Source organism: Halichoeres trimaculatus, unplaced genomic scaffold, assembly GCF_033239565.1.
Source record: "Halichoeres trimaculatus isolate MK-OKI-2021-1 unplaced genomic scaffold, fHalTri1.1 fHalTri1_scaffold_9, whole genome shotgun sequence".
Lineage (NCBI taxonomy): Eukaryota > Metazoa > Chordata > Actinopteri > Labriformes > Labridae > Halichoeres > Halichoeres trimaculatus.
In genome coordinates, this window is record NW_027437188.1 from 27607939 (window position 1) to 27622323 (window position 14385).

The 14385-nt window shown below is 40.7% G+C and overlaps 1 protein-coding gene across 3 annotated transcripts in view; it reads right to left on the reverse strand.

Moving 5' to 3' along the window:
- Nucleotides 1-14385, reverse strand: part of nbeab (neurobeachin b) — a 227917-nt gene that overhangs the window by 76276 nt on the left and 137256 nt on the right. For all 3 annotated transcript variants that reach the window (XM_074680127.1, XM_074680125.1, XM_074680126.1), the window contains exons 34-36: nucleotides 11221-11285; nucleotides 9528-9636; nucleotides 7083-7249 (exon numbers count right to left, since the gene is read on the reverse strand). In XM_074680127.1, coding sequence (XP_074536228.1) covers nucleotides 7083-7249; nucleotides 9528-9636; nucleotides 11221-11285 — 341 coding nt within the window. The remainder of the gene's footprint in view (nucleotides 1-7082; nucleotides 7250-9527; nucleotides 9637-11220; nucleotides 11286-14385) is intronic.

The following is a 14385-nucleotide window of genomic DNA, read 5'->3' on the forward strand; positions in this document are numbered from 1 at the left end:
ACCAAAATCTTGAGTTGTTATGACTCATTAATGTGTCTGATGCCAACATTTCCAAAAGCTGTGTACTGTGCAGATGGTTTCAGTTTGAAGGTTGCACTGTATTGTTTGATCGGGACCTGTGATATCCTAGACAGTGTGGTCAGTGCTAGACTGGGTTTGGCCGAAGTGAACTACAGAGCCTCCTATCTCTGGGTGGTCTAAAGAGCGCACAGAGGATTGAACTCCTGATACAGATCTACAGCTGGGAGCTGCCGAGCTCTTTCATAAGAGATTTCTGATGTGGCACAGAGCCACCAAACAGCACATTGGTGTCCTAAAAGCATGGCTGGAAATACAGAAAAGAGTGAGAAGATTCTTTTTTATTAAAATCAGCACCTTTGTCCCTTGCTCAAAACCATATGGTAAAATCATATTTGGCAGTAAAAGAAAATATTTGTGCCTTTAAACATATTTCAGAAGCCAACAATCCTGTCTGATGTGCACTTTTCTCAAAGGTAGAGTCTTAAAAACAGAGTTTCTATTTCACAACCATTTACAGAAAGTTGTATGTTTTTATGATCTGAGCAACAAAAACATACTTTCAATTCTATGCTTTCTTTATTAAACAGAGATCGCTCCAGACCTCCTTATTTTCTGCATCAAATGTGTCTGGCTTCATGACAGCCATAAAGAATGGCTGTGAGCCGGCCTCCTAGAAACTGGCAAAATTTATTAGTCCCGTCACCCATCAATCACCCAAATGGATTTCAAACCGCATTTTAAAAGCTAATTTTCCAGCACTGATAACCTCCAGGAAGCAGGAGCACCATTATTTGTGGATGCTTTCAGACTTGCTAAGTGCAGGAGGATAAATGTGTGCGAGGAGGACTATCGTCTGTTCTTCTCTCTCTCAAATAGGTATTTAAAACCTACCTTTTCCTCGAGGATTCAGTGTTTGAGGCTTAAGACTCACCACATCTAACGCAATAGTCTATAGGGAATGTGTTTGGTTTATAAGAGGAAATCAAAAGCAGAAATATATGAGTCAAAATAAAATAAAGAGGAAAATAAAAAATAAATGGATTGATAACAGTTTTATGGGAAACTGTAACATCATTTCTGAAAACAGCTCTTTTTGACAGCTGACTGTGGCTCATATCAGATTAGAGGGTGATGTATTCTTACCACTTCTGCTATGTTATATGTATATATTTATATACAGGCAGCAGACACAGTTTGGTTTTCTAATGTTTCATCTCTTTGTCAGTGCTGGCAGTTTAACCAGCTTTGCCCCAGCGGCAACAATTGTTGCCAAAGTGTATCACTGTCATTTGCTACTCACAATAAAAAATCTCAGCGTTACTAACTCAACTCTTTCCACTTATATGCTAGTAGACAACTTAGACAAAGATTCTGGTTTATGAAAATAGTTTGCAAGTAGTTCCTGTCACATGGCATCATCTGCTTCCTGCTCCTTTTGGTGGAAGACATGGCGGATGCAAATCGTCCTGGAACAATTCAATTTTTATAAATTTCGTATGATTTCCCCCCAAACATATTTATACTTAGTTAATCATTCAAGTCTCTAGAGTAACCCTCCCCCCAAAAATTGTACCTAGAATAAATATATATATTTTTTTGTTCATGGGCTTATTTCCGTGAGGTGGCAACAAAAGTTGCCAGTGGGTACGCAGCTAGTCGCTAACTAAAGGAAGACTCAGTCTGCAGTTTTGCTCATAATTTACTTATTAGGTGCAATTTTCTTGACACACAAGTTCTAACCATAGCCAATGCCCACACCTACCACCCCCACCCCCCACACGCCACCTTTTTAAAATTTATTATGACTACATCATTATTTTGTTATAACTTTATTATTTTTATAATATTACTATTTCTATATAATTATTAGGTGACCTAGTGACAAGCTGTGTCACCGACAACAACTGTTGCCACTCATAAAAATGCTTTTTTCCTCAAAACAAAGTACAAAAATAGAAAAAATGAATACATAACATGATTCAAAGGGACTCAACTGATAAAATTATGTGCCTTACAACTCTGAAAAAAAATTGTGCATAAATTGGTTTATACAAAGGTAAACTTGAAATCTTCACTGAAACAGGTTTAGGGTCATTTGTGTGCAAAATTGCCATGACTACCGCCACATGAAGAACAGGCAAAACCAAACTGAATGAAAGTGCATGGTACAGAGGCATGAACTGTAGCACCGTACATGTGTGCAAGAAAAATCACAAATAAACCAACATGCTAAAACGTGCAAAGGGCAAATGAGGTTCACATTGTTAAAGAGTTCCTCCTCTATATTAACACTAAGCTCAGAGAATATGTGAGTGTGAGGAAGGACAGGGACATGCTGATCCAATAAAACACCATTATACCCCTTTGAAAAGCTTCCATTGGTGACATGAGTAGGGGGTAATTATAATAAATGCCAGTAATCAGTGACAATTCTATTCAAAGGCGTAGTGACTGGTTTTCATCACACACATAGGCTGAGACACTGAGCACGTCAGCTTTTAGTGAAACTCTGAGCACAAGTGGTCTTTTCTTTCGTTTTCAGTCGCCCATGAGGCTCTGACGTTGAACTAGAAAGTTTGTGAGGAATGAGTCTGAGGTGCGAGTGTGGCTTGATTTAAAGAGAGACTAAAAGAAAAAGATAATGAAAAAGAATATCAGTCTTTCCTGGTTAACATATTATATTACACATTAATTATAATCATTAAGCTGATTCTGGTACCAAATTAAAATGATCACCATCATGACTGGGAATCGAACTTCATGAAAACAATCTAAGAGCACAAACACAAAGAGGGAGAAAGAGGATACTCTTTTTTTCTAAGTGCATTCTTTTAACGCCACATTGCTTCACATATTGCTGCTAAACTGGAGAGAAAAAGCCTCAGAAAAGACACAATGCATGATGAAGCAGTGACTGGCAGCCATATGGTGATGAGCATTTCTCAGCCCACTGGTTTCAAAGTAACCTATAAACCGGGAAAAAAAATCACAGTGATTTCCTCTATAAAAACACATCAAGTTTGCTCATGCAAACTGAACGGCCAACATCATGATCAGATTATCACAGAAAGCTGCAAATGGTACACAGGACTTTCATCTCTTCAATGCCGCCATTTCTTATCATCACTACACTCAACGCTGATGCAGGCGTGAGGACACCAAGCTGAGATCAAACTGCTTCCAGTTATTGGGGATGACTTTTCTTTTGTAGATTAAGAGATAGAGAATAGACAGACTGAGGAGAGGCTATTGGACAAAGACGAAAGAGAAACAACACAGCAGCAACAGGATTAACTCCGGGTCATGTGGTGTAATGAAGACAGACGTATACGCTCTCAGACAAGGGATGAGGAGCCGTACTGTACTGGAGGTGAACTCGCCAGGATCGCCAGCTTCGTGGATCCCCATCTTTCATCGGAAATGGGGCACAGCCAGGCGATGCCCAGCTCAATTTCAACACCCGATGAAATTGATGGTTGTGTGAATGGGCCTCTTTCCAGAGATAATTAGCACAGTGTGCAAGGTTAAGAGTGCCCCAAGGGAAAAGAGCCCGGTGAAGGTCAAGAACAAATGCAAGTGGGGAGACTATCAGCTTGCAAGAACAAAGCAAATAATATGTAATTATGAAACATCATCACTTGCAAGCTGTTTTAAAATTAGCTGCGTTTCAACCCTGTCCGTGGTAGCAGCTCGAGAATTAAATGTCAGAGGCAGAGAGCTGGATCAAGCAAAAAAAGGTTTAACTCAAAAGCCTGCCGCAAGATAACTTTAGAAAGGCAGTATGAGATTTATTGGTTTTATAAGGATTTCTATCTTTACCTTCTTCAATTTTTGCTCATTTTATAAAGAAGTTAGTTTAAACAATTCCATTTAAACCTCATTTAGATACTGGAAATCAAAATAAAATTCCTTTTGAATTATATTTATCATAAACTGAGCTGATTTTTTCCTCCTCTAGTCCAGCTTAACCAGAGGCCTTGGTCTTTTTTTAATGCCCCACAGGGGTCATCAGATCCTGAACCCTCTGAGGCTCTAAAGGTCCTTCCTCTTTTGTTAGAGGACTTCTATTAGAATTGATAACCCTTTCAGGCGAGACCAAAACACCCGGGGCACATCGTGAGTAAAAAGGTTCATTCCATCACAAAGTTATTATCCACAGGGAGATTGTTACCATTCATCAAGTGTGAGAGATGAAACTCACTGTTAGTCAAGGGAAACGGCTGTTTCACTGCCTTGCCACAGATCAATATGCGCCGCCATTTTCCTTTCTCTCCTTTGCTACAAAAAAGTAATTATACAGAAGAAATGTTGACAATCAATAGAGCAGTCAGGTAAGGTTAAGGTCTGCTCTGGAGGCCAGGGGAGGCTTCTCCGTCACCTGTCAGTGATGCTGCTGAAGTGAACACAGACGCCAGCTTTGGAGCAAAAAGAGGTTTGTCTCCTTCAGTTACACTACTGTTACATTGGAAAGCTGCAACAACCAGCACTAAAGAAGTGCAACAGTGATGTATGACAAAAAGTAATATTAAGAGACTTCGATACTGTGTGAGGGTGAAAAAAATATAGTCTGTACACAATATAAGCTGGTCAGATGCCTCAGAAATGTGAAAACAATGCTTTATGATTTATAACCCTGACGTGTGAGATCCAAAAGGTCTGGCGCTTTATGAACCCATAGCCGTTCGTTGTACTGCCACAGTCCTCCGCAGCAGAAGTACTGGACATTATTCTGCAATGAATTCATCAGCCTGGCCTTGACATCTACTTTCACTTTAGACGAGACTGAACTTTATAATCCACTGGCAGGGTTCAGAGGTCAACAGCAGAGGGGACTAGAGGGCAGGGAAAATCACTCTCCCCCTGGAAAAAACTCTGACATCCAATTTTCAACTTGATTTATCAGTGTAAGGCTAACATTGATAGTGTGTCATTACTGGGCAGGGAGCTGTCTTGGAGAGATGTATCAAAGCCTCCTCATTTTGATTTAGCAGGGCGGATCAATACTACCCTATACTGTTTCAATTTGAGGATTATTGATTTTCCTATGCTGACTCTATACAGGGGGACATTCATCATCAAGCAAGCATATGATCTAACAGGGCAACATGGGGTCTGATCTACTTATTCTTCACGCAGATCAAATGACTGCAGAGCAGCTGTTTGAAAGCCTCGCACAGTTCATTTCCTTGTTTCTGTCTGTTGTTGTCTGTGCTGCGACACAAAAAGGAGAACAAAAGCTCTACATGAAGTGGTCGCCAGAGATGCAGATAATCTGTATCTGAAGGAACCTACAGGGTTGTTTCAATCACAGGAGTTGGACACACACTGGAGCAGAAACAATATCATCATATAAGTTAAACTACTTTTTCAGTCTTTTGTCTGCCCAGGAATAATTTTGTTTATATTATATTCTGCTCAAATCATAAATATCCTTTGGCACGTCTCCAGGCAGAACTTAGGAGTAAAAGGCAAAGCAATTTCTGTGCATGAGGGTGAAAAACAAACATTAACAACTGAAGTCTCTCTCTGTCTTCCTCACTCACACACACACACACACAGGCACACACACACATGCAGACATAACAGACAGCCACCTCCGATCGCTTGAGGGCTTTATATTTTACAAGAGCAGCATAAATGGGAAAGTTAATGTAGCATTGAATAAGACTAAGCTGCTGAACTGCAACACTGCCTTGAGCTGCTGAGCATATTGCATCATTTTTCTTCACCAGCAGGTTACCATTAAATTTGAATTTGTTGGAAGTTTTGCCGTATCATTTACAATGCACCCACGCTCAATAACCTTTTGTTTCAATGCTAATGCTATGCCTCTGAGAGGGGCTCCATAAATATTTGAACATGGGCCCAGAATTCAATCCAATAGATTTTGTCACGGGTACTCCAGCTAAGGTTCAAGTCAGATTTATGAAAATCTGAACTTGAAAACTGTTGCCTTTTCAGTCATGGCCAAAATATTTATCTGACAGTATCTTTAAAACGGGGAAAACTTTTGACATATATGTTTTCTTAGTTCTAAAATTAATCACATCAACTAAATGGCTTCTCAGAAAGCTGAAAACCAAGAACTGTATATTTGATTTTGTGAAGTGAAGAGACACTTGGCCTGACTTCATGAATCCATAAAAAGCAGCTCACCATGACATCTGGAAATGTCCCGTAAGTCCACAGCATGAAATACAGCCATAAAAATTGATTATAACAGCTAAAACGCCTTTATAACATAAGTTGATATGCTTTAATATACAAAACAAGCCTAATAATAGACCACAAGGTCAAGCATATGGAGTTTAAAATATGATGAAACCCAAATACACATTTATAGCAACAAGGCAAGGCTTGTTTAGACAAAGTTATCACGTCTATTTGAATTAATGTTTGGGTAAATGTTTACAATATTCAATTGCAACTCAGCACCTGAGGCAGCAATTAAAGCTTCGTCATTCTGTCTTTGCAGGAACTGCATGTAGACTGTTAGCAAAAATAAATACTTAGTTCAAAATATAAACAGTATGCTGTAACACCTCTGCTAGTGCTGTTTGACTACCTCTTGATCTTTCCACTCCACTCTGTGTCTGTGGGTCTGTGGGAGCATGTGGATGCAGGCGAGAGGTGGGAGGCAAAGCAGGAGAGCCAGCGGTTGTTTTAACAGGGCCCATGGGGAAGTCTGCAACTACCACCAGGTGCTGGGCTGTGTTTCTGAGAGGGTCAATGAATGCCTGGACAACACCGCAGAAACACCCCAACCCCCTTCTTCCCCTTCCTCGATCCCGGTCTGTCGGACGACCGGCCAATCAGCTGTCCCCAGGGGTTTAAGCCACTCCACACTGTAATTGCGTTTGCTGACCCGATAGCTGACCCTATCGGATCCTGGGAAAATGACATTAGCTGGTGGTCCAATCCAATCACTGCAGAGTTTTGTGTACAGGTAACTTTTGTCCTCTGGGGTGAACCTAACGTTGAGCGGCTATGCTTCATGTTGAAATCTTAACAGAACCCATGTTGGTTTGAAGGTGAACTTGTTATTGTGTGAGGGGGCTTACCTCTGGGCTAGTGTCCCCCAGGCACCATGCTTGTTGGTGAGGATGTTGACTATTTTCTGCCTTAGCTGGTTAGCCGTCACATGGTCTCTGTGTTTAGCGGCGCTGATCAGGTGGTCGCACATCTTCTCTTCCTCTTTTCTGTCAGCAGCGTACTGGGCGCAGTTGGACTAATTTGGGGTTTCAAAGAGGAAAAAGGAAAATTAGAGTGAGAGACTTGTTATTTATTTATTGCTACCGAAAATGATGTCTAACAGTCTTCTAATAGCATGTGAGGATGTTTTACTCGAATAAAGCTGGAATAATATATACCCTCTAATGGAGCGTTTGTCACACTGAAGAATGTTATGGCTTCATTCAACACACTTGAGTGCATAAAGATATTAGTGGACAGCTGAGAGATATATTTCTGCTCCCTTGGAGGAGTGTAGTAAATCATAGCAGGCTCATGAAGGCAGTCCATTCCCTAACTGCGGACAGATGAGGCTCCCTACAAGGCAGCCTTGGACGGTGCTATTAAAGGAGGAGGGAAAATGCTCTAATAGATCAACAAAGAATATAACCTGTCAAAGTTAACAAAGCTATGCTACCATTATATCAAGGACTTTGTTACTGTTGCCTCGTGTGGGAGTGGGGTGAAATCTTCACAATGGCCATTATAAAAAAAACAACACAAAATGCACCACAAGGAATAGAAGTGACAAATAGAAGGAGGAAAAAAGCTTTTGAGACCCAGAGGAATTAAAGTAACGTTTCTTATCTTACAATCCTTTAAAATAATAATCAGCCATCATATTAAAAAAACACAGCTATAGTGGTTTTAAATTGATTTCTATCAGTTGGTAAAACTCTTCCAGTGTTTCAGGTGACTGAAATGATACAGAGGAGCACACAATCTCTATCTCTGCTGCTAAACCAAGATTGTCTTACTGTGGCACCCCAGGGAACTCTTGCTAATATTCCAAATCTAATTTGCTAACAGAAGCTGGAAGTTAATTGAATTTCCTGCCTCAAATTTAAATTCTGTCAGATATTATACTTCAACGTATTCTTCATAAGGCAGATAACTCAATCTCTGCTTGTCAGCTCACATTTCCACGTGACGCAGTGACAAATATCAAACGTTATTTATCACTTTAAAGCATATGACGCGTCGCCCTGACACCAACTTAATTGTAAAAATGTCTTATCTGCGTCCTGAATCTTCAATCTTAGAGAGTGGGTAATAAAGTAACGTCAGAGCTGGATGAAAAGTGTTGGCTGTCTGGAGTTGGCAGACAGAACGGATGGGGCCAGGTACACTTCCCCCCCGTCTCCTGACATCGCGTATCTAGCCGTCTCTTCCAGTTTATCTAGCAGGTCAAGGATCCTCAAGAACTGTATATCAAGCAGCTGTTTGAGGATGGCTGCTTTTCCCAGATAAGAAACTCATCACTCCTCACATGTACAAGCTGCTAACAGAGGTGCTGGAAGTAGAAGTGTGTGTTTGTGTCAGGGTTTGTGTGATTACACACTCAAAACATATAAGGTAAAGTCCTCTGGTGTTTACAGTATCCATAGAAACTCTTTTTAGGGCTTCGTTAAGTCTGTCTTTATATTTCTACATTTTTCTTACGTTTCCTTTTTGCTTCTAATGGAAAATAAAACCATAATCACCACTGCAAAAAATGAAAGAAAGAAATCAATATTCAGAATTAGCTTAGACCTTGGTAGCTCTTCTTTTCATGTCTGTAATGGTCATGGTTTGACGTGGATGTGCTGAATACAGGCTCCCTAAATTAATTTAGCTCCTTCCTCTTATTACTACCAATAATTAGATTCTTTTAAAGAAATAGTTAGGGTAAGGAGATAATCTTCAGAGGGACACAGAGAGACTCCATAATGAGCAGTTCAATAGCATTTTATACTAATAGGATTTCAAGTTTGTTAAAGGACTAAATACTCTTTTTTTCCCACAGAAGATGGTACCACAGAAATATAGAACACAACTGAAATATAATACTGCTGTATGTAGTTTATAATCCTGTCTTTAGTCCAATAATTCCTCTGTGAATTGCAACCCTTTTACTACAAGTGGTGTCACCGGTGACACAAATTGTTATGCGGAATTCAAATTACCGTAAGTCCTCAACACTTCGGGCTAGCCCGACAATTCAAATGGCCCCTTAATGAAGAAAAGACAAGTTTAATGTCGATATCAGGGGTGTTATTTTGCTGCATAGGAATCTGTGTGCAATGAGGTCCCAATTACAGGCAATAATTAATGTAAGCTGTTCTTATTACCTTAACTCTTGAACAATTTTGGCTTGAGAAAAAAATTAAACAGCCTTTAAAGGAAAGGGAATGAGCTTTCTGGGCATAATCACAGACTCTTTTAAGGACAAAATAACAAAAGGGTTAACTTTATGAATTAAACTTCAGATGCAAAACAGAAGACATGCTTGGTACCTCGAAATCTGCGTGTTTGTGAACATCCTCTGCTCGCTGTCTGTTCAGGATGAACTCAGCCTCATTGGCAACTCGAACTATGTGGTCCTTCATGGCATGGCAGAGCAACCTTTAACATTACAAAAAAAGAGATGTAGCATTTTTAGCATTAGTATTCTCATTGATGAAGAGATATTAGATTTGAGAAGCTAAAATTTCTAGCAAAGACCCTCTCAAGGTTGGAGCAGGGTTGAGGCAAAGTACAGCTCATCAGGATTTTGCAACATCCTGGGCGTTGAAAGAGCAAGAGAGCAAACAGCATCATTTGTCTGTGTTATGTTGCAAGGCTGCAGATCAGTGACAGATCCCTCTGTAGCATTAAGGAGAGAATGGAGTGTCATTAGAGCACTGGAGCCTGTCCGCCATACTCCTGACAGACCGAGCATCACCTCCTGCTGACCAGAACTTCAACCCCTGTGCCTGTATCGCTGACAAGTCTGGCTGTGAACAACTTCTCACATGGCTGACTCAGGAGGATCCACAGCCTCCATTTACGTTCACACTGAAATTTCACCATCTTTAATAATTGAAAAGCACCCTGGCTTTTGTGTGTCGATTATATGCCATTGTACACACCATTAAGCTAGCTTTGTTTTAATTAAAGTATCTCCTGTTCCTCTTCGGTGCTTGATACAGATTGTAATTTCCCGTCTGTCCCGAGGAGAGGCAGCAATCCCGAGGCTGCGTTCATCAGCTGCCATTGCCTCTTTAAGTGATGACAAGCACTCATTAATAGACAGACATTGACTGTTCAAAGACAGAGGCTGACAACGCCAGGCTTTGTTTTGAGACCAAGAATAGATGTGAAGGAAAGCTGAGGAGAGGTATTTGGAAACAAGAAAACAAAAGTATGCACGCACTGTGTCACATTTTCACCAGAGTATTTCACAGACCAGTAACCCTTATAATTACAGGTATTCAAAAGTCGCCTGAATGTTAACAATACTCAACCTCAACTGACTGACCATCTCATTTCAAAGAGCACTAGAGATTCATGTGCTGAAAAAAAAACAGAAAAGAAACACTTAACCACACGTTGAAAAATAGTTTTTGTGAATGTTATTAATGTGTGTCTGCCATGAGTCAAAAGATTTTGCAGACTCTGTCTAGTTAAGAAGAACAGGTGTGCAGAGGCTTGAGCAAGTCAGGGAAATTATGTATCTGTCAGCAGCACCCTGGACAGCGCCGTGTGGCCCAACTGGCTCCAACTCTTTGTTCTGAGGCCAGCAGGAGGCTCAGAGAGGCCTGACCGGGCAGTGGCAAGAGCCAGGGCACAGAGAGGGCCTGGCCAGATGGGTCAGCAGATGGGCAAAGAGGCTGAGCCGCCCCTGATCTGTTCTAAGGAAAACCCTGAGTCTGGCCACACCCATGACGAAGAGGGCGGGAGATGGGATGAACAAGAGAAAACACAGAAGCAGAGATAAAAAAAAAGAGACATTTAAAGACATCTCTTTGCAACCATTGCTTTTCAGGATTAACCTCTACAGTGCAGCAAAGGAGAGGTTTAAGGCACACAGTGCATGCAGCAACTTTATGATGTTACTCCTTTTGGGAAAGTCAGTCTTCACTGGGGAGAGGAATTGAAAAATGATCAAATAAACTGCTGCCTTGCTGAGTTTGTAATTGTGTGTATTACAATAAATGCATACATTACCTTCCTTCATTGATAAGCTCAATGAAGGCCAGACCAGCATTCTTCTGAATGGAGTTCTGCCATTCCTGAAAAAATAAAACAAAACTGTAATTAGTCATTGACAAAGCACTTTGTTTGAAATTTGGATATTAAAAGTTTATTTAAAGGTCTTCTGAAATAAAAGGTTAAAACAATATATATCATCCTTATAATGAATAGTGGATGTGGGTTGGAAATGTGGGTATCACTGAGGACAGTTTTCTTTAAAAGTTTACAGCATCAAAGCTAAAAGCTAACTTGTTAATGAAGAAAAGCATCTTATCCAAAAGGTGACAACATCTTTCAGGCATGCATGACACTGACAGACAAGAGTTCAATTTCCCCATACAAATTGCATATTTCACGTGTTATTCATAGCTTGTAATTCAAGGAGGGAAACAACATTTAGTTCATATATCCTTTGAAGCAAAAACGACGGCTTTGGAAAGCTGGAATCCTGCACAGCATGTGTGACCATCCGTGCTTCCTCTGTGAAAAGATCCGTAAACACAGGAGAGTTGTAATTGTGGGATGAAACTGTATCCTCTCACTTAAATACAGCCATTTCCCCCCATCCCTTACAGTGACAGATTACTGAGCGGGCTCCCTGAGCCCCGCAGTACTCGCCTGGAAGAGATCCGAGCCCCAGGCCAGAGTGCCAGCACTTGCTGTCTCACAACATGCTCTGGAAATGATTAAAAAGCAGTTTGAGAGCGCGCCATTCACTGTGGGAAATTCAGCTCTCCTGTGCCCTCACTGAGGTGCAAATGGAAGAGAAAACAGAGGAGGCCACAGTTCAAAGAGGAGGGAAAGTGGAGGAAAACCTAAGAGGGAGGTTTTCATTTCAGGGGTTTGTATGTGTGTATGCATGTTACTCAAGCCTATTGACATGAAGAAGAAGCCTTTGAAGCTAACTATACTTTAAAGACTAGGTATCATAGCTCAAGCAGAAAGATACATGGATAGATAAAATCTGAAGATTTCATTTCCAGCACTGCTTGTTCTGTCTTGACAAGGTAAGCAGCATTTGTTGTGTACAGAATACCTTACATTGACATCATTATGTATGGGCATGTTGTTTTTTCGTACACAATTGTCGTGCCTGACACAAACCGGTTCATGCAAGAGTACACAGTCTGACCTTACGATGCGTTAAATCTGAGAGATGGTGCTGACAAACTGCTGAGCATCTGGTCTCCAAATGTTCCCCTTGACCCCCTTCTTCTGCTACAGTATCTGCCTGGAATAAGCTGTTCTTGATTTGGACAGGGATCATGTACAGCCAGTCTTCCGAGGTTCTGCCTGCACCATGCTCACGTGACAAAAATAAATACGGAAACAGAGTCAGATGTGACACTTGGTGTTGCCAGGAAAACGGCAGCAGGTCAGTGGAGATATAGCATGAACTAGTCAAATTTGCTATCTTGTCTGAGGTATGCTTGTTAACAGTCGAGATAGCACTTCAGAGGCTCTTTTTTTTCCTCTTTTTTTAAAGCAGAACAGATCTCCCAGAGGAGGCTGTCTTTGATTGCAGAGATTTTTAAGAGTGCTCTGCAGTCCATTTGAGGGGAATTAGGCCTGACGTGCAGCTGCTTAAAAAAAAAGAGAGATCTGATCCTTGATAAAAATGCAGACCATGATCAGGGAGCAACAACCCAGCCACTGGAGCTTTGTAGATAGACTTTCGATACAGAAATATTGTGAAACGCTTTAATTTGAAGATGCAAATTTCTGGCCATTTGGGGGCAGAAGAGCTCCAGACAACTGAAAAACAGACCTGATGAGTTTCTTTGTTTTTATGAGTACCTTGTGAGCAAACTTTTGCCTTCTTAGATTCTTAGATATCAAGCAGTCATGTCAAACTTAGCAATCTCTCATGCAACTTGACAAATGTGGGTCAAGGTACTAAGAAATACAAAAGTGATAAGCTGCTTTGTGACTAAAGAAGTGGTGTTAAATACTTTGTAAAATGGGCTTCTACTGGAGACATTTTGCAGGAAATAAAAAAGACACCGATGACAAATGCAAATGTGGAATTAAAAAAAAAAGATAAATAACGGAATAAAAATCTCAACAGTCTTTGATAAACCTGCCTCTTTTTGTGACTCCCACAGAGCAGACGGCACGCTGGCCTTGAGAAAACATCCTTTCCTCCCACTTTCATTCTCCTGAAATTCAGCAGGGCACTAAGTATTTGTGGTGTTTCAATCCAACCTGTCAGTGAGCAGGAGACTTTGCTTTTATCTGCTCTGCATTGCTCTGTTATACCCTCCACATCTGGAGGCCTTCCATCACTAAATCTCTGTGGCTCCACTCTGGATCTCCCCCCTGTATGTTTGAGCTGTTACAAGAAACAGAGCTGCTTGACCTTTTCATTCAGCTGCCCGGGCTGAAGAGAGACACACAGTGTCTGCAGCCGCAGCCAGCCACACGATGATTGCTGCGATTAGTATGCATAAATAAGAAAAGGCAGATCATTAGCACTAATTCTTTCATAAAGCTGACAGGTCACAAAACAGAGAGGGACTAAAGGTCAGCTAAGTGCCCTCCTTGCTGTCTTAAAACATTAATGTTGAAATACGTGAGGGATACTTTGAGGTTGGCATCTCATAGCGATGTCAGCCAAAGCTCACCCAGCGGTTGAAACATGCTGCGAAAGCAAACAGACATGTGGCGTAAAAGACATTAATTAGGCTGAATATGCAAATGCATAATTATTATATTGTGTACTATTATCATTATTGGTCAAATTATTTTCTTAAAATAAAACTAGAAAAGCACTCAGAGAGCGCAGACCTCCACCAAGCATATTGTGATTGTCAGGCAACACTTTAGTCCTACTTTAATGTTATACTCCCTTTCAGCAGACTGTCTGCTATAATTTAATGTTAGTTGCAGGTTTGTACGATAATTTGTTACCTGACAGTGTTGAAAATTATGATGACCCAGTACATATTTCATATTCTGGATCTTAGTATCCAGAATATTGCCAGGATCTGGAGCCTACTTTCACATCTTGTGGAGTTACGTGCACATATGGTGAAAACGACCCTATGTCACAATGATAAAGAATGATAAAGAAAACGTTTCCTAAAAATTTCATCAAGAACCGTAGCTTACTTTTAGACTTATGTTGTTCACAGACAG